Genomic DNA, 24,159 nt, shown 5'->3' with positions numbered 1-24,159 from the left:
GGGGATTCGCCGTCACTGGTGTGGTTTTGGGCTGAATCCCTCTTCTAAAAGCATAGCAGCTTCTGGCCCCCACAAGTAGAACGCTGGGACTCTGTCTCTCTGCTTAGCCTAGATGGATAGAGCCAGGTAGATCAGACTGGGATCAATGAAGTAGCCTGTGTCACAGGTCAGGGGACCTGTATTCCTGCTCCATGGTTCAGCAAAGACACCCACTTTTAGGCTTTGGGCCCCAGCCACCCCCTTTCTTGGATGGGACCCACATCTCATGCCCACCTGAGTCAGGTTTCCCCAGGCAATACAGTCCCCTGCCTATGCTGTGATAACCCCAGCAAGCCAGGCTGTTTAAAAGGTCAATGTCTGCACTTTGTTTCCCCTCCAGAGGCTAGGACAGGAGAATTTCCCATGGGGATCAGGTACCACACAGCCCTTTCTAAGCACACACGCTGGTCTTCAGGTGACAGCCTGAAAACCAATAAAAATAACCTACACGTGTACTAATAGAGTTACCTGAGATGGGCTCCAGCAAGGGGCGATCAGTCTGGCCGGCGATGGGTCCTTCGCACCGCCCCCAGGCGGTTTTCTGTGGTTGCGAGTCATGGCGGCCTCTGCTCGGAACACACACGTAGGTTAGCCTTTCCTCTATACAGCTGGGGCCTTTGGCTCATACAAGAGTGAACCACAGACGCAACCTCTCTCCTCAGGGTGGGGCTGCAGAAGATTGGGGCTTTGCATAACCAGAGGGGGGTACGTTGGGGCACGCGCACACTCTCTCTCTCTCCCTGGGCAACCCACTTAATTGTTTGTCCCCAGAGTTCATTCTTGTCTGGCTCATTGTTTCAAAGGCTCCCTGGGAGTGCAGAACACTCCCCCGGGTTCACACTGGTCCCGTCTGCCCCAAGGCATTACGTACAATCCCACAGCGATACATAAACTGTGCATTCTTAATACAATGGACTCCACTCCCAAGAAGGATTTCTAGGGACAGTGCAGGAAATGGCCATCTTTGTCGCAGGCGGCCCCGCCTGCAGGCGGTGTGCTCCAGCGGACAGGGCACCACCTTGGGAAGGAGACTTGCGTGCTTGTCCCGGCCGTGCTGCGTGCCCTGGCTGTGAAATGTGAATCGCTCTGGGAGACTCTGCTCTGAGGTGCTTTGAGGTCTGCAGCTGCCCGGGGGCTAAGTGGCAGCTGTCTGGTTCTGAGGGCGTCCCTGTTGCTTGCAGAGATGGACCAGCCGAAGGCGCAGACGCTGGTTGTGAAGGAGGGGCCTTTATTCATCCACAAGAGCAAAGGCAAAGGGCCGCTGCTCTCCTCCTTTAAGAAACTCTATTTCTCGTTAACTAGTGAGGCCCTCAGCTTTGCCAAGACACCCAACTCCAAGGTAAGGGGGACGCACCCTGCCATTAGCGGGGAGTGGTTTGCAGCCTGGATGGGCCCAGCTCAGGGAGGCAGCTGCTGGTCCCACGTCTTCGGTTGGGCTGCACTGATCGTGGAAGAGAAGTGGCTGTGGGGCCTCAGGTGGACACTCCGCTTTGCCTGGACCAGGCGGACAGATGGAAGCTGCTTCCCTGCTCAACCCCCATCCCAGCCTTTGCTGCCAGGGTCGCCATGAGCCCCCTGGGAGCACTGTGCTCTAGGGGATATTCAAGGCAGGGCACATTCCCCCTGACACATGGCAGTGACATGGCAGGGGCAAAGACTCTGCTCACACTGCTGGGACTGAGAGCTGGGTTTGTACCTCCATTTGCCCATCTGTGACGTGGAGCTGAACTGCTGGCTTCTGGGGGTGGTGTTGAGAATTCAGGAACATGTACAAAGCGCCAGGGGTGGGTGAACTGGTCAGGGGGGAGAGAACTGGCCAGAGCCACCCCCCCAGGGCCTTGAAGGCTTTTTCTGCCCATCCAGTCAAGATCTGAAAGGCAGAATGGGCTGCTTGGATCACCTGGTCCGACCTGCAGAGCATGGGCCAGAGAAGCACGGTCAACGGTTCTGCAGTGCAGGAGATCCACTGGTGTCAGGATCTGGTTGCATTGTCTCTAGAGTCTGGGGCGGGGGGGGGGGGGGTCAGCATGGAGCCAGCCTCCGACTGAGCTTTCTCCTGTGAAGCCCCCTCTAAGGAGGGCATGGCCTCTCCCTGGGCGAGCTCAGATCTCCTGGGCTCTGCTGTGGGGCCTGCTCTGCTGGGCTGGCCCCCACCCCTTCTCCCCTCCTGACATTTCCATGGCTCCTGCCCACCCCTTCATTTCAGAAAAGCTCCTTCATCACCCTGTCCAACATCCGGGCGGCTGAGAAGGTGGAGGAGAAAAGCTTTGGCAGCTCCCACGTGATGCAGATCATCTATACTGACGAGGCGGGGCAGTTGGAGATGGCCTATCTGCAGTGCAAGGTGGGATGGTCACCCAGGCCAGGGGGGTGTCTGTTCACAGATTGAGTGATGGCGCTCAGCCCACAACTCACAGAGGAAGAGGATGTGCAGCAGACTGCTCCAGTCTGAACGGAGACTGGAACTCATGGGCCTGGCCGTGGGTGTCGGGAGTCGTCCCCCTTCCCTGACAGCGCAGCGGGCCTGGGGATCGGGACTCCTGGGTTCTATGCCCGCAGGCTGGCCACACAGCTCGAGTGAGAGGCTGAGAACATGTGAGCAGCAGTGCGGAGAGCGACGCAGCCAGTCAGTCCTAGGGGCCAGAAGAGGCTCTTATGCTGGGCGGTGAGGCCGGCTGTTTCGGGGAGGAGGCTCCCCGGGAAAGACTAGTGCCATGTATGGCTGTCACGCCACAGATGGGGCCCTTTGCTTTGCTCCCAGGCTGGCGCGCTATTGTGCTGGGCAATGCCAATGGGCTGCAGGCCAAGTGATGCTGGGGGCTGTGAGTGGGGACCCTCCAGTCACTCAGTGGCCGGTGTTGCAGGGACATAGGGCAGCCCCCGCTGTGTGTGTCTGTTTCAGTGTGTCAATGAGCTGAACCAGTGGCTCTCGGCCCTGAGGAAAGTCTGCGGGAACAACACCGAGATGCTGTGCTCCTATCACCCGGGAGTGTTCAAAGGAGACAAATGGACCTGCTGCCACCAAAAGGATAAAACCGGTAATGTGCTTGCCTGACCCCCTGCCAGCAAGGGGAAGGCGAGGGAGTCCGGGGATGAGAGCAGAGAGGCATGGCTCTTGGGTGGATTGTAGGGCTGTAGTTCTGCCATTGCCTCATTGTGTGACCTTGGGCAAGTCACCTGACCTCTCTGTGCCTTCGGGCCCCATCTGTGAGGTGCATGCCTGGGTGTAAAGCGTGTGTCTATGCTACAGGTGGGTGGGTGTTATGGGTTCCCCTCTCTGCCTGACCCACAGAGGCTGTGATTGGTACAGCCCAAACTAGGGACGTGTGGGTCGTCTGCTCGTGCTTTTAGCTGTGGAGCTCCCCGGTTGTCTGCCAATAGGGCTTGGAGCCCCTTGGCTCAGGGCTTCTCTAGGCTTACGAGGCCGCACCAGTGCAGCTGCGTCGCTGTAGTGAAGACGCACCTGCAAGAGCATCTCCCGTCAGCATAGGTGCTCCACCTCCCCGAGAGGCGGTAGGAGAAGCCGTCCCGTCGACATAGCGCTGGTGGCTACACTGGGAGTTCGGTTGGATGGGTGACCACGCTATACCGACATGAGTTTGTAGTGCAGGCCACAGCTCAGGTGCAGGAGTATTGTTCCTGACCCCCTGGGCACGGAACTGTGTTCATTTGCTTTATTGATGTCTTGGGAACGCCCGGACACTCCCTCCTCCAGGGAAGCCAGAGCAGGGGGAGGGCAGGGAAGTCGCAGAATGCCTGCGGGAGTGTAGTTAAACTCGTGGGCTCTTACATCCACTAGAGGGCACCACTCCGATACCAACAGGTGGCCTTTGCCAGCCCACCTCAAATTAACCATCTGTGTCCTGGCTGCTGTCGTCTAGGTTTGGGATGTGATAAAACCCGGCACGGAGTCACCCTGCAGGAATGGAATGACCCCCTGGATCCAGATCTAGAGTCTCAGTTAATTTTTAGACACCTGTTTGGAGTGAGGGAATTAATGAGGTGAGTCATTTGATTTGTGCGGCATGACTGGGGCTGTTTCCCTCTAGGAGTTTGCACGCAGGGATCATCTTTGGGCCCTGTAAGCATGAAACAAGTGTCGCACACTGTCTTCTTACTCACGGGGGACCATCTCTGTGGCCCCAAGGAGGGAGGGGGCCAATCAGCACAGTGAGTTATGTGTCCCAGGGGCCAACACTCTGCCCCTGGCAATCTGCCTAAGGCCCAGGGCTCTGCTCTATTTCAAAGGTCTGGCTGGAACTGGCCTGGAGTTTGTACCTGTCTGTGTACATGTCCCAGGCGTTCTGACTGAAGCCAGGGTGAGGGAGATACCCCAGGGCCCCCCTCTACACTGGTCTGCAGCCTTGGGATCCTGTGCAGAAAGAGATGAGTCATTAGTGACTAGCCTAGAAATTGGAGATTGGAATTCCTGTTAGGTCCCATCTCGCCCATCCCCAGGCCAGGATTGTTCCCTTCAGTTTATTTACCAGTGCTCTGTCCATTCTAGTTTAAATGCCCCAAGCGATGGGGCTTTCACTGTTTCCCTTGGGAGGTTCTTCCATTATCTTAAGGAACTCACTGTGCGGGAACTCCTTCTGAAACTCACCCTCAGTGTTCCCTTTCTGACTGTCCCTGTCCTTCTGTCTACACCCTGTATCACCCTGAACAGTTCCTCCTTCCTGAGCATCCACTGGGGCTCCATCCCAGAGAAGAAAGTGTGGGTAAGCAGAGGGATGGACATATACATGAGGCTGGGATGGCTGCTCAAAGGTGTTTAGAAGAAGCCACCATGTGTCAGAGTTAGCCAAGGGGAGCAGACACATACATCTTAAACTTGCAAAGTCCTGACCATCTCATGAGATGCCAATTGTCTTCAACTCCTGTTATCGGTGGCATTGTGCAGGATTGAAACTTCTGGCCTCTTGGCTTTCAATATGGTGGGGCTAATCAGTTAATTGTGGATTACACCTGAAAACCCATTATTGTTTCATCTTTCTCCCTTAAGGGAAAAGTACCTGGAGATTTTGACGGAGAAAAATGAAAATGTTCTTCTGAGCCAAAGTGGAGGTATTGTTTTGTTTGATTAATCTTTCCAAGGTACCCATCACTACCACCTGGGCATGTGCTGAGATTTCGCAATACATCTAATAACCGGCACTCTTCTCCCTTTTCCCAGACAACGCCACATTACCTTGTAATAGTTCCCTGTCCTCGCCATCAACCATGGCTATCAAAATTTTCAACCAGCCCTAGCTATCATCCTCCGCTGCTGGAAGCGGGCTCAAATTTCTGGGTGGTGCTGTCTCTTCTGGTGATCCTTGGGGCTGGTAGTGTTGTCAGCAGCTGCTGTGCAAGCATCAGTCCAATTCTTTTTGCTTCCTTGCACCTCCACAGACCCTGAAAACGTGGATAGACCCACGAGGCTATTCCAGGTGCTGCAGGACCTCGAAGACGCCCATCACACAGCCCTCTTCAGCTCAGGCACCCTAACTGATCGGGACAGAAACTGCCTCCTGGAGCTGCAGACGTGACTCCTGGAGTGAGCCACTCCATCGAGTGATGCCACTGCCTCTCGCTGTGCTCACCTGGTCCCTCTGCATCTATCAGAGCTGCCAACACCAGACATCTTTGCAACGGGAACTCCCTCGACACCGTGTGCTCTCACACATATTGCCCTGCTGCTCAAAAAGCCAAGCCATGGACTTCTGCTAGCTTAGCGTGTCTCCATTAGTGAGCAACTGGTCAATGACCCTCTTGTGCTTTCACTAGTCCCCAGAGCGGGATGTGTGGCCTGTGCTCCATCCAGAAGGTACCACAGAAGCTTTCACATCTCACCTCTGCCAGGGTTGCACTAGGGAGTCTCTCCACTATTATTTTTACCTTTCAGTCAAGATCCAGCTGTTTTGTCAAGCCTGATCTGATGTGAAATCGTAATTCCTCAATGCAATCTTATAGCTGAGCTGCTTCAGCCTGGGTTTGTCTCACCAGGGTCAAAATGACTCTGTGGTGCACTGAAGCCAGTTGTAATGTACAGGCTGATGCATCCACAGCAAAGGAGGGGAAATTTGCTAATGCAGGGGACTGGGAGCCAGGTGGCCTGGATTCCATTCGCTCTTCTGCTACTGACCCACAGTGTGAGCTGCGGCAAGTCCTTTGACCCTGCTGTGTTCCTCAGTTTTCCCATCTCTGAAATAGAGATGATGAGGCTTCCCCTTTTGTTAAAGTGCTTTGCGACCTTCTGATGAAAGGCGCAATGGTGGTGCACAGTATTGGGTAACTGGAGGTGCTGGCTGCCACCTGGAATTTCTAACCAGTGTCACTGAGCTGTACATCCATATGTCTCACTGGGTTGTAGCCGTGGTAAAGGAATGCAGGTTCAGCTTATTGAATGAACATGGACAAGGCAGCACCTTAGACCCCACTGCATGGTACGTGGTTACCGCTGGCTGCTCAGGGACCATTCCACACCTTGAGGAAGAAGAGTTGGGGAAGTGGTTCATTAGAGCAGGTGATTCTGAGCCAGGACTCCTGCTTCTATTCCCATCTCCCCCCACCCTAGGTAAATTGCTGCTTTTTTAGAAGCACTTGGCATCCACCTGCAAGAGTCAGTGCGAGCTGCAGAGGTTCAGCACCTCTGAAAGCCAGGGCCTTGACTTTTGTGTCTGTTTTTTCTGATCTGTAATTGTGGATAACATTTATTAGGCTAAACTAAGTTCTCCATTGCGATCCTATTGGCAGTCACTGAAGGCAGATTTTCACTCCCTATGTCGATCTGTCAGGGGTCTTGTAAAGCCTACTTACCTGTCAAGTGGGTCTTGATCCCAGGAAATGCAAAACCCTATCTCTATAATGGCTTCCTGTCTGAAAGGTGCTTTCACATCCCCGGCGCAAGGTGCTGTAGAAATGCAGACTGGCCACTACCACCTGACCCACGTTTCAGGCCCAGATAAACGGATGCTCTGAAACTATTGAGCCGGGGGCCTGGCTCCTACTCGGTGTCCTGCACTGACTAAAGCGCTGCTTCCGAACAGTCTGGTTCTTCGTGGCCATTGGGGTGTCAGAACAGGGCCCCTGCTGGATCACGTGGACCCTCCATTGACTGGACGGCTAATGCCCCAGGTTCGAGCTGCTGTTCCGTGTACTGTTATCATTTTAAAAAAGGAAAGGAGGACGCGTGGCTGCTGCTGCTCTGACACCTCTTATCATTTAGCGCAGCGCAGGGCCTCCACCCGCTCGGTGGAGGGCCCCAGCTGCCCAGCCGCTGGCCCCGGAACATGTGTCCCTTTGGAGAGGGGCTGGGGCCTTCACGGCAGAGGTGGCTTAGCCCTCAGTCGGTGTAGATGGCCTAAGGCAACAGACGCCGGAGGAGACCGGGGTCGACGGGAGGAACCACGGCCTCTGCCTTCCCGGCCACTGCCCAGAAGCGAGGCTGGAGCAATAGCTGTGGCGGGGAATGCACAAGAAACCCCCCTTCGAGCATGAGGCCCGGGGTTCGCTTTTCCTTCCCTGCCAGCATCTCCCGCCAGTGGGTTGGGGGGGGGGGGGGGCTGCCCCGGGCAGGGCCCGCCGGGGCCTCGGCTCCTGCTGGCGGCTGCGGCCCGGGGCGGGGGCGGGGGCCCCCTGGCGGCGTTGCCATCAATGGCGACGGGCCGCGTCCCCCGAGGCGCGCGGCTGCCCCCGGCGACGGCGCTGGTGACGCTGGTGGGGGCGGTGCCCCGGCCGTTGGTGTTGCCATGGGTGACGCTGGTGGGCGTTGCCACGGCGTCACAGCGGGGGGGGGGGGAGGTGCTGACGATGGTGTTTCTGTGGCTGAGGGCGGGGCCCCGCGGCCAGGCTGAGCGGCCATTTCTCCTCGCGGGCGGCCCGGAGCGCCGCCGCCGCCGCCGCGTAGTGCCCCGGAAGCGGAAGTAGCGGGGCCCTGGGCGCTCCCGGAAGCGGAAGCTCAGCTCGGCGCTGCTGGAAGCTGAGCTGGTTACCGCCGCAGGATGAACGCCCCGCCGGCCTTCGAGTCCTTCCTGCTCTTCGAGGGGGAGAAGAAGTGAGTGCGGGGGACGGGGCCCAGCCGCTGTGAGGGCCCGAGTTCGATCCCCCCGAGCCGGGCAGCGCCAGACGCCCCCGCCGGGACCCCCTTCCAACCCCCCGAGCCGGGCAGCGCCAGACACCCCCCCCGGGCTCCCTTCGACCCCCCCGGGGCCCCCTTCCAACCCCCCCGAGCCGGGCAGCGCCAGACACCCCCCCCGGGCTCCCTTCGACCCCCCCGGGGCCCCCTTCCAACCCCCCGAGCCGGGCAGCGCCAGACACCCCCCCCGAGGCCCCCTTCGACTCCCCCCTCCCGGCCCCCTTCCAACCCGGGCAGCGCCAGACGCCCCCCCTTGCCCCTTCCAACCCCACCACGCCCCCTTCCGCCCCTACGAGCCGGGCAGCGTCAGACCCCCCCCCCCGGGGGCCCCCTTCCAACCCCCCGAGCCGGGCAGCGCCAGACACCCGCCCCCCCGGGGCCCCCTTCCGTCTCTCCCCGCCCCCCCCCCCCCAGCTGGCCAGCGCCAGCTCCCGGGGCCCCCTTCCAACGCCCCAAGCCGGGCAGCGTCAGATGCCCCCCGCTCCGGGCCCCCTTCCAACCCCCCGAGCCGGGCAGCGTCAGACACCGGTCCCCCGGGGCCCCCTTCCAGCCCCCCGAGCGGGCTCGGCCCGCCCTTGGCGCGGGGGCTGCTTTGCGGGGACCCCGGCCGCTGCCAGGCTCTGCCGGCGGGGGGGCCGGGGGGCGACTCCTGCCCCTCTGCTCAGCCGCGCTCTGTGGCGTGGCCGCCCCGCGGCCCGTCCGCTGCCCCCCTCCAGCGTCCGGCCTCCCTGTGCGGGGGCGGCGGGAGCCGAAAACCACCTCGAGCCAGTTGTGCCAAGGGAGCTGCTGGCCCCATCAGGCGGGGCTGGGGCAGTGCTGGGGAATTAGCCCCTTTCATAAAACGGAGCGCCCAGCTGGGTCCAAGATCCTACTGGCCCCTTACTGATGGTTTGCTGGCCAGCCGGGGGGATGCCTTGTGGGATCACACAGGGGTCTGGGGCAAATCAACATTTTCATTAACGACTTGAACAATGCAGTGAAGAATAGGTTGATAAAGTGGGGATGACACCAGGCTGGGAGCACTTTGGAGGACAGGATTAGAACTAAAAATGACCTTGAGAAATTAGAGGACTGATCTGAACTCAACAAGATCAAAGAACTGCATTTAGGAAGGAAAAATCAAATGCATTAATACAAAATGGGGAATAATGTCTAGTACTGCAGAAATGGGTATCGGTGAGCTGTAGCTCATGAAAGCTTATGTTCAAATAAATTTGTTAGTCTCTAAAGTGCCACAAGTCCTCCTTTTCTTTTTGGGATTATAGTGGATCACAAATTGAATATGAATCAGCAGTGTGACGCTATTGCACAGAAGAAAATATCATTCTGGGGTGTTTTTACAAGAGTGTTGTAAGACACCGGAGGTAATCTGCCCACTCTACTTGCTACTGGTGAGGCCTCGGCTGGAGTGTTATGTCTAGTTTTGGGTACTACACTTTCAGAAAGATGTGAACCAACTGGAAAGAATGCTCAGCAGAGCAACAGAAATAATAAGAGGGTTAGGAAATGTGACCGATGAGAGAAGGTTGAAAGAATTGGGCATATTTAGTCCGGAAAAGAGAAGGGTGGGAAAGACCTGACCAGTCTTCAAATATGTAAAAGGTGTGTTAGTACCAGAGAGAGAACAACTGATCTCCAATGCCTACTAAAGGCTGGTGTGTGTGTGTGTGTGTGAGTGAGTAATTGGCTTGGTTTGCAACAAAGGAGGTTTAGCTTAGATAGTAAGAAAAACTTTCCAACCCTAAGACTAGTTCTGCACTGGAACATGTTACCTATAGAAGTTGTGGAATACCCATCATGGAAGGTTTTTAAGAATGTTTAGCAAATACTTGTCAGGGTTGGTCTAGGATTACCTAATCCTCCCTCAGCGCAGGGGCTGAACTAGACCAGGGATTGGAGACCCCCTGAAATCGCTTGTGGACTCCCGCTTCAGACTGCTGGACTAGATGAGCTCTAGAGGTTCCTTCTATCCTTACATTTCTATTATTGTAAAATCTCAACAATTGGCAGAGGGACTTTTAATTAGGTGGCAGACCATGTATATATTTCCAGTTTAGAGATGTTTCATTGGTGTACACAGTCCTAGGACATGCAGTCAAAACCAAGTATGTCCCAATCAAGTCCTTTCATTTCAGACACCTGCTCTGTTCTGCCTTGACATTTCGTACGTATGGCTATGTTTTCGCAGCTGCAAAATGACAATCTGTGAGACACAGTGTCTGAGTTGTGCATTTGTTGCATGTTGCACCTTTTACCTAGTCTCTGAGTTGCATAATGAGTCAAAGTTATGGGTTAAGTGAGAAACTTTCAGAAATACAAATGGATTAAAGACGGGGGGAAAAATTGACAAGCTAAATCTTCTAAAAAAAGATCTGAATTATTAAAGGCAGCGTCTCCTCAATAGACAATTTGGCAAACAGCTCTAAAGTATAGAATGTTTTTCCGTTTACAGTATTCATTGTGAAGTGACATTTAGAAGCTATAATTTAAAAATGGTGCAGTTTTGGGGTTGACGAATTATTCTGTAATTCACCCACAGAGCTTTTCAAATTATCTGCTAAATTACCTTTTTATTAGTGCACTGTGCAGAGTAACTTTGGGTACATTAAAAAAAATTCTCCCTTGCCAATAACCATATACAGCTACAGCTGTGTGGGATGCAATTGCTATAACAGTAATTCTTAAAGAAGTAAACTGGGCTCTGAAATTCATTTGTTTTCTTCTGTCTCTGTTGTGCTGCATTAGCAAGGCTGTAGGGATGACATGAATTATGTAAGGATCATTATGATCCCATATTGACTTCATAACTTTGTCCAAAACAGGTACAAAAGGCTCAATCTGGTGGGACTCTCAAGATAACTGTGTTTGACTGAAAGCACAGACTGGTTTGGTTTGATGTTCGATAACATCACTTGCTTTAACACTAGTATTTTTCTTTTACTCAGAATCACAATTAATAAGGACACAAAAGTACCAAACGCCTGTTTGTTTACAATCAACAAGGAAGACCACACGCTTGGAAATATCATCAAGTCGTAAGTAAAACCCATTCCTGTTGCACAGGGTTAGAAGTAAAGTTCTAATGGGGATGCAGTAGCTTACGTTTAGCTGGGAAGATTGCCAAGGTGACTCTAACCATAAACACCGGATAACTAGCAACCAGTCAGTTTCAGTAGCATGTTTGGGTGATGTCTGCAGGCCTAGTTGTGGTAGTTAGGGATGTGAAATTATGTTCATTGACACCCACTTCTCATTGTGGCCCTTTTTACCACCACGTGTAAAACGTTGAGCTAGGGGTTCAGTTTCCTCTGCTCATGTGCACATGCTGGTGCGAGCTCCTGGCGTGAGCAGGAATAGCAGCATGTCTGCAGCGGACCCCCCCACCCCCCGTTTTCAGGCAGGTTTGTACTTCTGCCGCTATGAGGGCTAGCAAGACTGTGTGTACATGAGCATGTGAATCATACCTCTAGCACGGGGGTGAGCAAACTGACGGCCACATTTGGCCCACGGGATCGTCCTGCCCAGCCCTTGAGCTCCTGGCCCCTCCCCTGCAGTTGTGCTGCATGGCTTGCGCCCGCCCACCTCCCAGGCTTTCCAATAAGCCTGTCCTGCTGCTCGGAGTGGCATGGTAAGGGGGCAGGGAGCAGTTGGATGGGGGGTGGTTAGGGGGTTTGGATGTGTCAGGGGGCAGGAAGTGGGTGGGGGCCAGGCTATTTGGGGGGCACAGCCTTCCCTACCCAGCCCTCCATATGGTTTTGCAACTCTGATGTGGCCCTCGGGCCAAAAAGTTTGCCCACCCCTGCTCTAGGGCATAGCGTGAGCAGATACCCAAAAGTTAGAGGCTAAGGTTGGTTCTTTGTAATGTGGTAAGACGTCTCCCCCCAGGTGAAACTGGCAGTGACCTTGGGGGAGGAGGGGTGTTTCTTCGTCCTTTTTTTTTCTTTCCCTCCTCCTTTTCAGTATGTGGGTGCGGGTTGCTTGCCTAAATTATCTGGTTATATCTCACTTGATCATTTCCCTGCTGTTACTGAGCCTGATGCATCTTGGTCTCTGCCTGTGGCACATAATAGTCTAGTCTTCTGTGGGCTGTAATACATTGGTCTAACTTTGGTTGCTGGGTGGTGGTATTGGCCTGTGATATACAGGAGGTCAGAGTAGATGATCTGGGGAGCACCTCGGGCCTTAAAATATGATTCTCAATCTGGGTGGCAAAGGTGCAAATGCCTTTTTTTTCTTCAAATTACAAATTAGCATTGTAGCAGTACACAGTGATTCTAGTGAAGCAAGAAACTCTTAATTTAACAGTGTAGGAAATTCAAGAATCTCCAGGGCTGAACCAGGTTGACTTCACACAGTTGGACATGGCAGGGGCTAATCCATTCGTAGCTGGTGATGCAGTAGGTCTTTTGCTTAAGTCCCTTCTGTAATTTATGAACTCAGCATGTGGCCTCCAGTGGTAGGAGTAAATAGTGCTGCCTTTAAACTTGGGCTCTCTGCATCAGATTATTGAAGTATGCTTTTGATAGCTCTTCTGCATGGACTTTGCTGAAGGTGATTCTAAGTTATACCCTGGTGCTTTGTTCACATGACCACCACTGCTCAGTGCTTGTCAAGCATTTCCCATTATCCCTGCTGTTCCAGTCCTGGACCTCTAAGGTAGGAACGGTCAATGCTGCCAAAATGTGCAGTGGCTTTATGAAATGCGTGTACTGCGTCTTATTAGGATAAGATAAATCTTGCTCTCAAGCTGAGATGGGCATAGACATAACATTTCCTCTAGCCCTCTGGAAAAATTCTCCAAGGATTGAATTAGTCTGTTAGAAAGATGTGATCTATGGCAGACCCAACTTCATGCTTTGGGATCTTACAGAAATTTTGCAGGTAACTGTTTAAGTCATCTGTCTTGTATCCTCTAAATGCTTTCCCCCTTCCCATTTCAGGCAATTACTGAAAGACCCTCAGGTGTTGTTTGCAGGATACAAGGTCCCACATCCTCTGGAACATAAAATCATCATTCGAGTTCAGACCACTCCTGATTACAGTCCCCAGGAAGCTTTCACCAATGCTATCACGGACCTGATCAGTGAACTCTCCCTTCTGGAGGAGAGATTCAGGGTAAAGTATCACTAATGTGGGGAAAAGTTACTGAAACTGTGACCTGGTTTACAAATGGTAGTTAACCTTACAGCTGTTGCTTTCGTATGAAAAATGTAACTTATGATCAGCCCAATTCAGCTCTGAATACCCATGTGTAAATTCCATTAAGCTGGAGCAGAATTTGGCTGTTTTACCACAGGACACTTGAGATTTTGTTCATTTTCTCACACACCTTGTCTCTCTAGGTGTCTAGCATTTGCTTTCTCTCCCTTTTCACAAGCATTTAAGTGTGAAAGCCTGTTGTCTGGAACAGCTTACTTGAAAAATTCTGCCTTTGAAATCTTTCCCATGCCAAGAACTTTTTCACTTATGTGCCCTTCTGTAATTACTCCATTCCTTGCTGTACAGTGTCTATTTAACCTCTAAAATTGTTTGAGATACCACTGGTCTGAAAAACATTTCAGACTAAAGCTATATTGAGTCCTAGCCGTGACTTGTTTTAACATAACTGCTTTATTCTTTGAGATCTCAAAGATTAGTTGCTGTGGTTGACACACAGGAAACCCTTTGAAACTTACCCTCTTTTCATGTAAATGCCTTCCAGTAATGAACCTGTATAAATATGCATTCTCCATCGGAACATGACTTGGGTTAAAAAAAATCTGATTCAATATTTTTTAATCTCAGTTTTGCTCAAATTATTGGTCTTCAAACCCCATTTAGAGAGGAAATAAATGAGATCACTTTCTGGTTCAGAATTCCTTTAGTGATCTATTTCTTGTGTTTTACAGGTTGCTATCAAAGATAAACAAGAAGGAATTGAATAGAAACAGGAAGCTTCAAGTGGACTATTTTTTTTTACCTGGAGTGTGTTATAAATAAGTTTTGTTTTCATTATAGTGGATGTGACTCCACTTCATTGAACAAGTTCTTTAAAATAATCCTTAAACTTTTTCAGTAAGAATTCATGTCTCTAATAACAGTGGCCCTAAATTCACTTGTTTGCCCAGAGAAAGCAGTATTTTGATTTCTGTACAGGATAAATTATTTGCAGGTAGGATGGTAATTGTATCAGTTGAGCTATTAAACTTTTTTCAAAGCTGTGTGTGAGACACCCACAATCTATCATTTACTGTCACACAGAGTCCCTATGAAACTTAACAGCTGGGTAGTTCTCCACTTTATTTTGGAGCATGTTAAAGTGACTGCTTTTTCACCATGCAGTATTGGGCTTAGTAGCTGTACTTCCAGAACAAGATTAATAATATTCTTGTACCACTGCTGACCTCCCTACATCTGTAGCAGCATTCCCTCCCATCCCCAGAAGTCATCTCTTCACTACCAAGTTAACAGGTATTACGTTTTATTAAGTATCATTTCTATAAAACAAATACACAAAATTGTGAAAACTCACAGTAAAAGAAAGTGGGTATTGTCAATGACAGGATGTGGGCCAAGTCCCTTTGCGTTCTCTCTTGCATGATAAGGGCTGGTTTAGAAAACTTCATGGTTACTCTTGGAAACAATCACTAATACTGCACTATTTCAAAACATCACAGGAATGAAGTTTTCCATAAAGAACAAGCTATGTTTTCTTCCATACAGCTGCTATATTTACGCCAGTTAAAGCAATAAGGTAAGTAAAAGTAGGGTCTGTCACCACATTGTTTATTAAGACTTCAGTCAGCAGCTCCCCATTTGCTCGAAGCTCTGGCCACTCAAGAATCTAGCAAGAGAACAGATTTAGCTCAGAAAAGCTTATACAAAGTAAGTCTTGGTTGGGGTTTACCTCTGTTTAGAAAGGAAAGGTAACGTACAGTCTGTGCAAAGCCCAAGTCTTCACTGGGGGAGGGTATAAAAGAAGTCAAACTTTATATAATCTTACCACAACTGGTTAGGGTTGTGGAGTAGTTATTGGCTAACAGCATGCAACATCAGTAGCCTAGAAGAGTCACCTACAAAAACTACATGCTGACAATTAGGGCCTCAGTCATTGGGAGTATACAACTCTGATCTAGGACAGTAAATCCTTCATACAGTATTATTAGGCAATTGGAGATGTTTATCCACGCAGATTTTCAAGAAAAAATTAGATGGTTGCCTCTCAAGTTAGCTAAAATCTCTCTTCTTCCAACAGCTTTAGGGTTAAACCAATGTGTACCAAAACCTGAGTTAAGACAGTAAGTAATGCAGAGAGAACAGCTGTTTGGGGGGGGTCATCTAGTTTTCAGAGCTGGTGGTGAAAAAACTAACAATTTGCACTGAAAGGCTTCTCACTTGCTATCCAACTGCACCAAGAGCTTGGAAAAAGCAGATTTGGTTCCCTGCTAACTCTTAACAGCCCCTTTTAGAATCAAATTGAATTTTAAAAGAGCCATCTGAGATATTTAAGGTGCTGTTTAGCATATGGAAGTAACAACTTTAAGTAATTTGTCTTATGCCTCCTGTTTGCACAGCCTCACTGAGGGGGAATATAGTTCAATATAAAAGGCCAAGGCCTACCTGCGTGGGAGCTATTCTGTTCTCTGAGCGTTTTCCCTTGGAGGCCCTCCAGGCTGAAGAGTGCTTGCTGAGATTGTACATCCACACACTTCCCTTTTCATCGCCACAGAACACATACTCTGCTGCTGCAAGAGCAAAGGAACCAGTGCAGGGTTGAGATTTCTGATGGCCAAGACCAAAAACTTCTAACCCCTCTGCTGATGGCACAGAGCCCAGTATAATGTCACCTTCCAGATGAAATGTATCCCATTCTTAATTAAGTAAACCAGCCTTACAAAATTCAACTCTAATCATTTGTTGTATCATACTAAGGAGGTGCTGAGTGGACTTTGGGCTCAAGCTGGTGTGTTTTTATGTCTATTTTGGCTGAAATAAAGTCGTTAACATTAGTCTTGCATTGCTAGTATCCTCAGTTGGGTGCCTCCAGCAGACAGCTCTTTCTCCTTTCAAAGTGCTGCACTAGGAGGGGAAAGTATGTGGATTATTTTAAGATTCAGGTTCCTCCCAGAAATTTGTCACTATTAAGAGTGCTGGGGGGAAATTCTACCACCAGTTTGAAATGCAGCACAAATTCTAATATGCCGCCCACCTGTGAGCACCCCTCTGAGGTAGATATTTACAGAGGCAGCAAGGTGGGATATAAAATCCTTACCCTGCCCAAGGAATCAGGTAAGTAAAGCAGAAATGGCAAGATCTATTAAAAGAACAACTTGTACCTTTCACGTCCTTCCCCAATAGTAGCTTCTTGAGTCCAGTCCAGCCTTCTGCATTGTTAGCTATAAGAGTGGGCTTACCTGGACAGGTGCTGAGAGTAAGGTAGGGCAGGTCTGTTGTTGACCACTCCAGTTCCGCTAGAATAAGTGCAGGTCGTGTTCTCTGACAGGATTTCCCCTGTGCCTCAAATGACTGGCTCCAGCTCCATAAGTATATAGACCCTGTCTTAGAACTCTTAGAAACTGGAGGAGAGAGAGAACAAACTGAATATTTTAGGACATTCATTCCTAATACGCTGACACATTTATTTCAAAACACTCAGCCCTCTTTAAATACTGCCTTTCTGACAGTAACATGCTCACCATTAGTGGTGATAGCTGAGGGACCTTTCTAGCCACACTTGCCTTAAGCAGATTGATAGTGTGAGGCTAAAGGAAGAATTAAACTTGATTTCCCACCCCAGAGTAGTTTAAAGCAGCACCCAAGGACTCTGGAGTTAGTGGGGCCTGGGATGCTGCTGGCTACTATAAAGGATTGTCTACACTGAGAAGTTAGTGCACAGCAAGGTAGGGTGTGAATTTACTGCTCTAACTCCCTGTATGGACAATCTTACTGTGCACTAAAAGTGCCCCAGGCCGCATAGCTTTAAAATGCACAGTTACTTAGTGTGAGCGTCCACACAGGGAGTTTAGTGTGTGGTAAGTTCACACCCCAGCTTACTGTGCGCAAACGTCCCTGTGTGGACAGGCTCATAGAGCCAAACCCTGCCACATTTCAGGGTGGGAGTTAGGGTCCTTGAACCAAGAAAGCATTTTCTCCAGTTCCATTCAACACACAAAGCAAGTACAAGCCATCTGCCTGGAATGACTAGAGGGGGAAAAGCTCCTCCTTATATTAGGAATATAACATTTCACAGTATGTAGTTCCAGCCCAAACATCATAAAACCTGCTAAAATGTTCACAGCCACAGCTGTGGTACACAATTAAAGTTGTTTCAGTCTTCCTGAGACCAGGTGAGCATGACTTACTTCCTACACCCCACGTAACTGTTTATGGCAATCTGCCTCCAACTAAGAGGCAACTATCCGAGTTCATACCTACCCACAACATCCTTGTTCAAAAAGGCCAATCCATCCACTCTGTGGGAAGCTGTCTCTTCTCCCTCATCGTTAGGGAACTGGAATGCCACTTCAAAAGGCCTGATGAAAAATTGGAAGTTAAACAGTGGTCAGCTACCGAATGAACAAACATCATCTCCAAGCGACCTGTTAAACTAGTCAGTGATGGAAATATAGTCTGTCATCAAGCCCTTCTCGGTGCCTAGGCAGGAGCATTCCCTAATGCTAGCTAGTTTTAGATATGCCAAGAAATAGGCTTCCTGTTATGCTGTGATAATCAGGTGCTGACACTCCAGGGAGAAAAGAAGGTTTTAAACGCCCAACAATGAGCAGCTGAAGCGACTGATGGCATACTGTATTATTGTACTATCAAAGTGTCTTGAGTAAGGTCTTTTATGAAAGCCCGTAATGTGCAGAACTTGATGGTTTTTACGAGAGACGTATACATACCTGCACTACACTGTCAGCTACATCTCCCAAGCCAGGTATTTTCAAGAAACTAGCTCCAAGTAATGACCCACTGTCCAGTCAGGAAGAGACAACGGGTGAAGCATTCGAGTTAATGGAAAGCCATCCAGCCAACCCAGCTGTCAAGTTTACATGCTGAGTAAACATGAGTCATCCTGGACTAAGGGGAGGGGAGTCTTTTAAAAGTAAACTTGTGTCTGAGGGTTTTTTTAAATCTGGAAACTGAGGGACAGCCTTGAGGCAGGAAGCTGTCTGTGAAACCTGGATCCCCCTAGAGCTACGGGGTACTGGGGGAACCTGTTCAAAGGCAAAACATAAATTGTTTTAGGAAAGGGACATTATTTAATGTGGAAGTGGAAAGCCTGAGGTTAAGTCTTTGTTATTTGTCTCTGTTTGCTTTCCCTTAACTATTTCATCTCTAAATCTGTGGTTTTTCTAGTAAATGAACTTTTTGTCTATTTTTATCCCAAACAGGTCTCTGTTGTGCTAGGAATGTGGGTGCCAAAGTGAATTGATAACGGGGCTGGTTTCATGCCTTTGGAATGACAAACCAGAGGGGAGCACTTCGAGTGTCTGGTAGTTAGGGAGGGCAGATCTGGGAAGACTCAGGGCTGTTGGTGTCACCCTCTGAAGAGTAACTAGCCTGGTGAGAGCCAGGTGAAACCTTGTGCTTTGGGGCTTCAGGGATCTGAGCATCATACATGCTAAATAACTACTCTCTATACCTCTTGCTGGGGTCCACCATCTTGTAAGAGCTGGGGAATTATATCCACAGATTAATAGGTTTTCCTCATCTCAGCCTTCTATAATCAAAATCCCAAAGCCCTCAGAACACTTATGGTTGTGGAAAGTGAATGTGTGTCCCAGGCCCATGGTTCTTACCTGCTCTTCTGTGGCTTGTCCAGTCTAATATCCCAAGCAAAGCAACCTTCTTCACAACCAGCCAGGAGGAACTGATCTGGGCAGGATGGGACCAGGGCAATCCGTAATGGAATAGAGGCAACTTCCAGCACCATTAGTTGGCTGGCAAATAAAACAGACATTTAGTCCAACTTCCTGTAACAGTTGCTTCTCGGGAGAATTTAACAGTGCAGCTTGTTTCTGAACACTTACCTTGCTTTGAAGTTGTAGTCACAATCCGGAACCCCAATATCCCAGAGGCCAATTCTTTTGTCATAAGATGCAGCTGTGGGGGACAAAAAATGGTACCAGGTAGTTACAGACCATTACTTGCCATCTTTTCTTTTTGCTCCACTTAAAAATTCCCCCTGGATCACATGCCATGACATTGCACGGCTGTGTCATGCGTGAGGCCATTAACACAGTATCAGCCATATGGGCTTTGGTCCAGCTAACAAAGCAGTCAAGCCATTAAAAACATATGGTTTGGAATATTTTTTTAAACTTGGGAAAGGAAAACCCTCTCGTGTGTGAATTTACTGCTGGTGAAGAGTGCTAGCTCTGGGGCCCTTCATCCACAGCGCAAGCTTCCCCCATACCAAATCTGTCTTCTCAAGGGAGCACGTCGAAGGGTGAAAGGGAAGTTTGTTTTCCAGGCCAATTAGTGCCAGTTCCAGGCAGTGTTGTTTTGGTTACTTGTCCCAATGGATTGCGACCCACCAGTTCATTCCACATAGGTTATTAATCGTTATAGAACCTCCCACTGTGGACGCTAGGCACCAAGTACAAAAGATTTTAAAATCTTCTTTGGCACTGAGAGCTACGTGGTACATTTCCAATAGATTATTCAGAAAATAACTCAGACCCCAGCCAAATGACTGCCCTCAAACTGCCACTACCTGGCCACCAGACAGTCCTTTAGGGAACAACTGTTAACCCCTGCAAAAAAAACCCCATAACTCTACAAACTAAAATGGCCCTTCCTCCATTCCATGTCCCTATGGTCCAACTCAGAACAATTCTCCAGGTGAAAGTCCCCCTCAGGTACCCTATCTGATTATCATTCTCAGCTATCTACTGAGCTGGCTAGGCTCTTGTTTTTAAATTCTTGAGCGTACTTTTGAGACATGTCCATTAGTTTTGGATGCTTCCAGAAGTTGGGCACCCAGAACTGGAGGATTCCAATGTTAGCGGATGCTTCTGAAAGTTTAGGCCTTCATGATTCACGTGGCACTGACAGAAGGTATGGAATGCGAAAAAAAGAAGGGTTGATTTAGGTGGTGATTGATCCTGCTTTGAGTAGGGGGTGGGACTAGATGACCTCCTGAGGTCCCTTCCAACCCTGATATTCTAGGATTCATTACTGGACAGACAATACAACGGTAACTTGTAACCCAATGGTTATTACTGGCTGCTCACTGAGCACCACTCTCTCTACCCAGGCAAAACTCTCCTCAATGTCAGGATCTGACCCTGAATAAAGTCATTTGTAAGAGTGAGTAAAATCAGAGGTCACTAAATTTATTTAACAAGTAAAGGCACAAACGTCATTGATCTGAAGAAATCAAGCAGCCCAGGGTAAGCGCACTCATTTGACATGGGGACTGAGTCACAACTTCTGACCCACAAGATGCAGCCTGGTCTGACCCTCCTTACTCCTTGGCATGGAAATGGTTGGGGTTTTATGTGGTCTCTGTGTGATGGCCGGCCTCACGGGCAAGACACTGTGGACCTCTAGAGCCAAAAGCCAGAGCTGCTACCACTGGAGCGAAAGTCTCAAGGCTCTATAGCTGAAGGCTGTAACAACTCATGTCAAGGTTCCTTCCCCACGCTGAACTCTAGAGTACAGATGTGGAGACCTGCATGAAAGACCCCCTAAGCTTATTCTTACCAGCTTAGGTTAAAAAATTCCCCAAGGTACAAACTTTGCTTTGTCCTTGAACCCTATGCTGCCACCACCAAGCGTGTTAAACAAAGAACAGGCAAAGAGCCCACTTGGAGACGTTTTCCCCCAAAATATCCCCCCAAACCCTACACCCCCTTTCCTGGGGAAGGCTTGATAAAAATCCTCACCAATTTGTACAGGTGAACACAGACCCAAACCCTTGGATCTTAAGAACAATGAAAAATCTATCAGGTTCTTTAATTCAGAAGAATTAAAGAAAAGGTAAAAGAATCACCTCTGTAAAATCAGGATGGTAAATACCCTACAGGGTAATCAGATTCAAAACATAGAGAATCCCTCTAGGCAAAACCTTAAGTTACAAAAACAGGAATATACATTCCATCCAGCACAGCTTATTTACCAGCCATTAAACAAAAGGAAATCTAACGTATTTCTAGCTAGATTACTTACTAACAGAACTTCTGAGACTGCATTTCTGATCTGTTCCTGGCAAAAGCATCACGTAGACAGACAGACCCTTTGCCGCCGCCCCCCCACCCCCGCTCCCGATTTGAAAGTTTCTTGTCTCCTCATTGGTCATTTTGGTCAGGTGCCAGCGAGGTTATCTTAGCTTCTTAACCCTTTACAGGTGAAAGGGTTTTGCCTCTGGCCAGGAGGGATTTTATAGCACTGTATCCGGAAAGGTGGTTACCCTTCCCTTTATTTTTATGACAACTCATATCCTCTGTGGCTAGACACTGAGGGGAAACTTGTACCACACACCTCAGTGAGGTACATGTGCTCCATGTGCGTTTCAACACTCCTCCACATCAATTCCTACCTACCAATACCTGCTCCAACACTAATGACCACAAAATGCTTCTTTATTTGGAAGCAAGGCCTTTTCCCGGCTACTAGAGAAATCCAGAACTGGAGACTTACTAAAGAGGTGTGTCTCACAGGTTGGGCTGAAGCAGGCTGTAGCAATGGGCTTTTTGTGAGCCTTTATCTCTCCGTAGCAGAAATCAGCCGATACATGAATCAGCTTTACAATTCCTCTTCTTCCGGCTGCGGCCAGGATATTATGTTTTTTTTTCCGACCGTCATTAGTTACCATGGTCAGAGTTGTCCATGCAACGGTGAAGAACTCCTAGGACAGAGAGAGGTGAGAATTTGTGAAACTAACACAGGAAGATGGCTGTGAGGTCACAGATTAGATAGCAATCTAGGGAACTAGTGAGAAGCCGCATTTTGAAATGACATAAATATTCAATCAGGGGCCATACATGTCAGACCAAACTTAAAGGGAAGAAACAAACTGCAAAAGCAGGGCATGGATCCTTCTACGCTGTGAAGCAGATTCAGCAGCCTACAAGTGGGGTCGCTAAGTTTTAGCCCGTATTATTATTTTCCGGATCCTCAAATGACATTTTCCATCTGTACCCATCATTTTAAAACCTGTCACAACATAAGAACGGCCAGACTGGGTCAGACCAAAGGTCCATCCAGTCCAGTATCCTGTCTGCCGACAGTGGCCAATGCCAGATGCCCCAGAGGGAGTGAACCTCACAAGTGATGATCTAGTGATCTCTCTCTTGTCCACCCTTCTAACAGGCTGTTTTAACACTGTACTCACGCTCCTACCTCCGCAGGCACTTTATACTTTTTCAGCACTATTCCAGTCTCGCAGTCGATAAGACAAACAGATTCCCCTCCACAGGTGGCCATAGTTCTGGAGGTGCTCACTACAGGGTCTGAAAGATGAAAAGAACTGGTAAGAAATGCCGGGGCTTGTAGTTAGATCTCTGCTGATTATACTAATCATAATCACCTCTCTGTTACCCCAGGCTCCCACTGTCTGTGCGGTACTGGAACTATCCTGTGGCCTGGCATCTCTAGGGAGGTTAACTTGACGCAAAATTCACACACACAAACTAGAAAAGAATCCTCATTTATTTTATAGTCAAAAATATAAGTAGGTAGCAGTGGAAACTACTGCTTGAAAGTGGAGGGGTCTAACACATGAGTCAGTTGGGCATCATACCCACCAGACCCTTCGCCAAAGGGTTTGTGGAGTCATTCTGTGAAGCTGGCCAACTGCAAAGTGCTCTCCAGGTGCCTTCGAACAAACTCACCTTTCCTTGTCCCAGAATCCAATGGCGGCTCGAAGGCACAGGACCAGAGCTGCGTTTTAAAATCCTCCCGGCTGTTGCCTTTACTGTGACACTGAAGAAAGTGCAATGGCTCCAAACTGATAACTTCCTGCAATAAACCTTGCAGTTAGAAAACATGAGCGGGTAACAGGAATAGAAGATCAGAAGCCTTCTACTCCAAGGGCTTGTTTAAACAGGACACCAGTGACTAGATCAAGAGGCAGATGGATCTTAGGTGTTTACATAGCCCTAGTAACTGCAGCTAGGAGTTGAAATACAGTGTAAAAAAAAGGGCAGAATACTTTCTATAAAAGGGATCGGCTCTTTCATACATAGGTCTCAGCTGCTTGTACTGGTGTGTTATACACCTAGTCAGCATCTCAACCTTTGGGAGGTCTGCACCAGATTCTGAAGAGGATCAGACTAGAGGCTGCATTCTATCCCCCTCCTGTGGGGTGTCCCATGGCCTCCGACCCAGTGCTAACCCTCTTTCTCACCGGGCTTCTCTACTTTCCAAATCCTTAACAGTGTCTGGACATGAAGTGTTCCAGGCAGCAAGGCATTCCCTTAGGTAGCCTGGCTATAGTCTATTAGGGTTTTGAAGACAAGGGCTCCGATGTTGCACTATATCCAAGTTGGGCGGAAAGGTGACTTTATGCCACAATTATGCTCCCCTGATCCTGGGACTGGCTGAGAAATGGGCCAGTTCCTGCTGTATGTTAGAGCAGTTTCAGGGCTGCTTTAATTTATTTCCAGATGTTTATGGCACCAAGGGGTTGCTCTGCTAGGCAGGGATCAGTGGGGCACAGACACAATCCAGCTTTGCCTCCTTCCTCCCAGGGAGGCTTCCTACACCAGGAAGAGGGGTTGCATCAGAACACCCCATAGTGAGAGAGTCCTCCCTTGTTCAGCTAAGCCAGCACAGCTCGCTGCAGCTGCTTGCTGGTGCTTCAGTGCAAGGGGAGACTGAAGTAACACGAAGCAGTGGGCAGTGTCCTCTGTACACGAACTATCCAAAAACCATTTAGCATTCTTCAAGCAAGGCTCTGCCTCACAAAATGCTTTTCGCTCATTTACGTGACAAATCCACCAACTCTACAGTAACTTTAGAAAAAGAAATTCCAACAAGCTGGTGACTTTACACAGCTGGCACTGGGATTTCTT

At 49.4% G+C, this 24,159-nt stretch overlaps 3 protein-coding genes across 9 annotated transcripts in view; 2 read left to right on the top strand and 1 right to left on the bottom strand.

Moving 5' to 3' along the window:
• LOC140899594 (ras GTPase-activating protein 4) overlaps window positions 1–6,889 on the top strand; it is a 49,428-nt gene extending 42,539 nt beyond the window's left edge. For 4 of the 5 annotated variants that reach the window (XM_073315373.2, XM_073315371.2, XM_078849231.1 and 1 more), the window contains 6 exons: window positions 1,221–1,378; window positions 2,246–2,383; window positions 2,942–3,077; window positions 3,921–4,041; window positions 5,045–5,106; window positions 5,434–6,889. In XM_073315373.2, the coding sequence (XP_073171474.2) occupies window positions 1,221–1,378; window positions 2,246–2,383; window positions 2,942–3,077; window positions 3,921–4,041; window positions 5,045–5,106; window positions 5,434–5,570 (752 nt within the window). In that variant the 3' untranslated portion in view covers window positions 5,571–6,889. Of the gene's footprint in view, window positions 1–1,220; window positions 1,379–2,245; window positions 2,384–2,903; window positions 3,078–3,920; window positions 4,042–5,044; window positions 5,107–5,433 lie in introns of those variants that run through there. The other variant, XM_078849232.1, reaches the window with a different exon arrangement.
• Window positions 6,890–7,816: 927 nt separating this feature from the next.
• POLR2J (RNA polymerase II subunit J) lies at window positions 7,817–16,146 on the top strand. The gene is made up of 6 exons (XM_073315385.2): window positions 7,817–8,077; window positions 11,104–11,193; window positions 13,099–13,273; window positions 14,047–14,608; window positions 14,815–14,891; window positions 15,712–16,146. Exons 1-4 carry the CDS (start codon window positions 8,025–8,027, stop codon window positions 14,080–14,082), a joined length of 354 nt encoding a protein of 117 aa, XP_073171486.1. The 5' UTR covers window positions 7,817–8,024; the 3' UTR covers window positions 14,083–14,608; window positions 14,815–14,891; window positions 15,712–16,146.
• LRWD1 (leucine rich repeats and WD repeat domain containing 1) overlaps window positions 14,602–24,159 on the bottom strand; it is a 23,519-nt gene continuing 13,961 nt past the window's right edge. For all 3 annotated transcript variants that reach the window (XM_073315376.2, XM_073315377.1, XM_073315374.2), the window contains exons 8-16: window positions 22,978–23,104; window positions 22,487–22,596; window positions 21,785–21,992; window positions 19,171–19,243; window positions 18,940–19,080; window positions 17,573–17,670; window positions 16,552–16,713; window positions 15,758–15,882; window positions 14,602–14,981 (exon numbers count right to left, since the gene is read on the bottom strand). In XM_073315376.2, the coding sequence (XP_073171477.1) occupies window positions 14,841–14,981; window positions 15,758–15,882; window positions 16,552–16,713; window positions 17,573–17,670; window positions 18,940–19,080; window positions 19,171–19,243; window positions 21,785–21,992; window positions 22,487–22,596; window positions 22,978–23,104 (1,185 nt within the window). In that variant the 3' untranslated portion in view covers window positions 14,602–14,840. The remainder of the gene's footprint in view (window positions 14,982–15,757; window positions 15,883–16,551; window positions 16,714–17,572; window positions 17,671–18,939; window positions 19,081–19,170; window positions 19,244–21,784; window positions 21,993–22,486; window positions 22,597–22,977; window positions 23,105–24,159) is intronic.

The sequence above is a fragment of the Lepidochelys kempii genome, chromosome 17 (genome assembly GCF_965140285.1).
Source record: "Lepidochelys kempii isolate rLepKem1 chromosome 17, rLepKem1.hap1, whole genome shotgun sequence".
Lineage (NCBI taxonomy): Eukaryota > Metazoa > Chordata > Testudines > Cheloniidae > Lepidochelys > Lepidochelys kempii.
The sequence above is the reverse complement of the archived record's forward strand: the minus strand, read 5'-3'. Positions and strand labels throughout refer to the sequence as shown.

Bases quoted from the DNA above. Each gene is read 5' to 3' on its own strand.
- POLR2J (XM_073315385.2), top strand. From the start codon at position 8,025: ATGAACGCCCCGCCGGCCTTCGAGTCCTTCCTGCTCTTCGAGGGGGAG. The intron at 8,078-11,103 runs GTGAGTGCGGGG...TCTTTTACTCAG, and splicing joins CTCTTCGAGGGGGAGAAGAA to AATCACAATTAATAAGGACA. The intron at 13,274-14,046 runs GTAAAGTATCAC...TGTGTTTTACAG, and splicing joins TTCTGGAGGAGAGATTCAGG to GTTGCTATCAAAGATAAACA.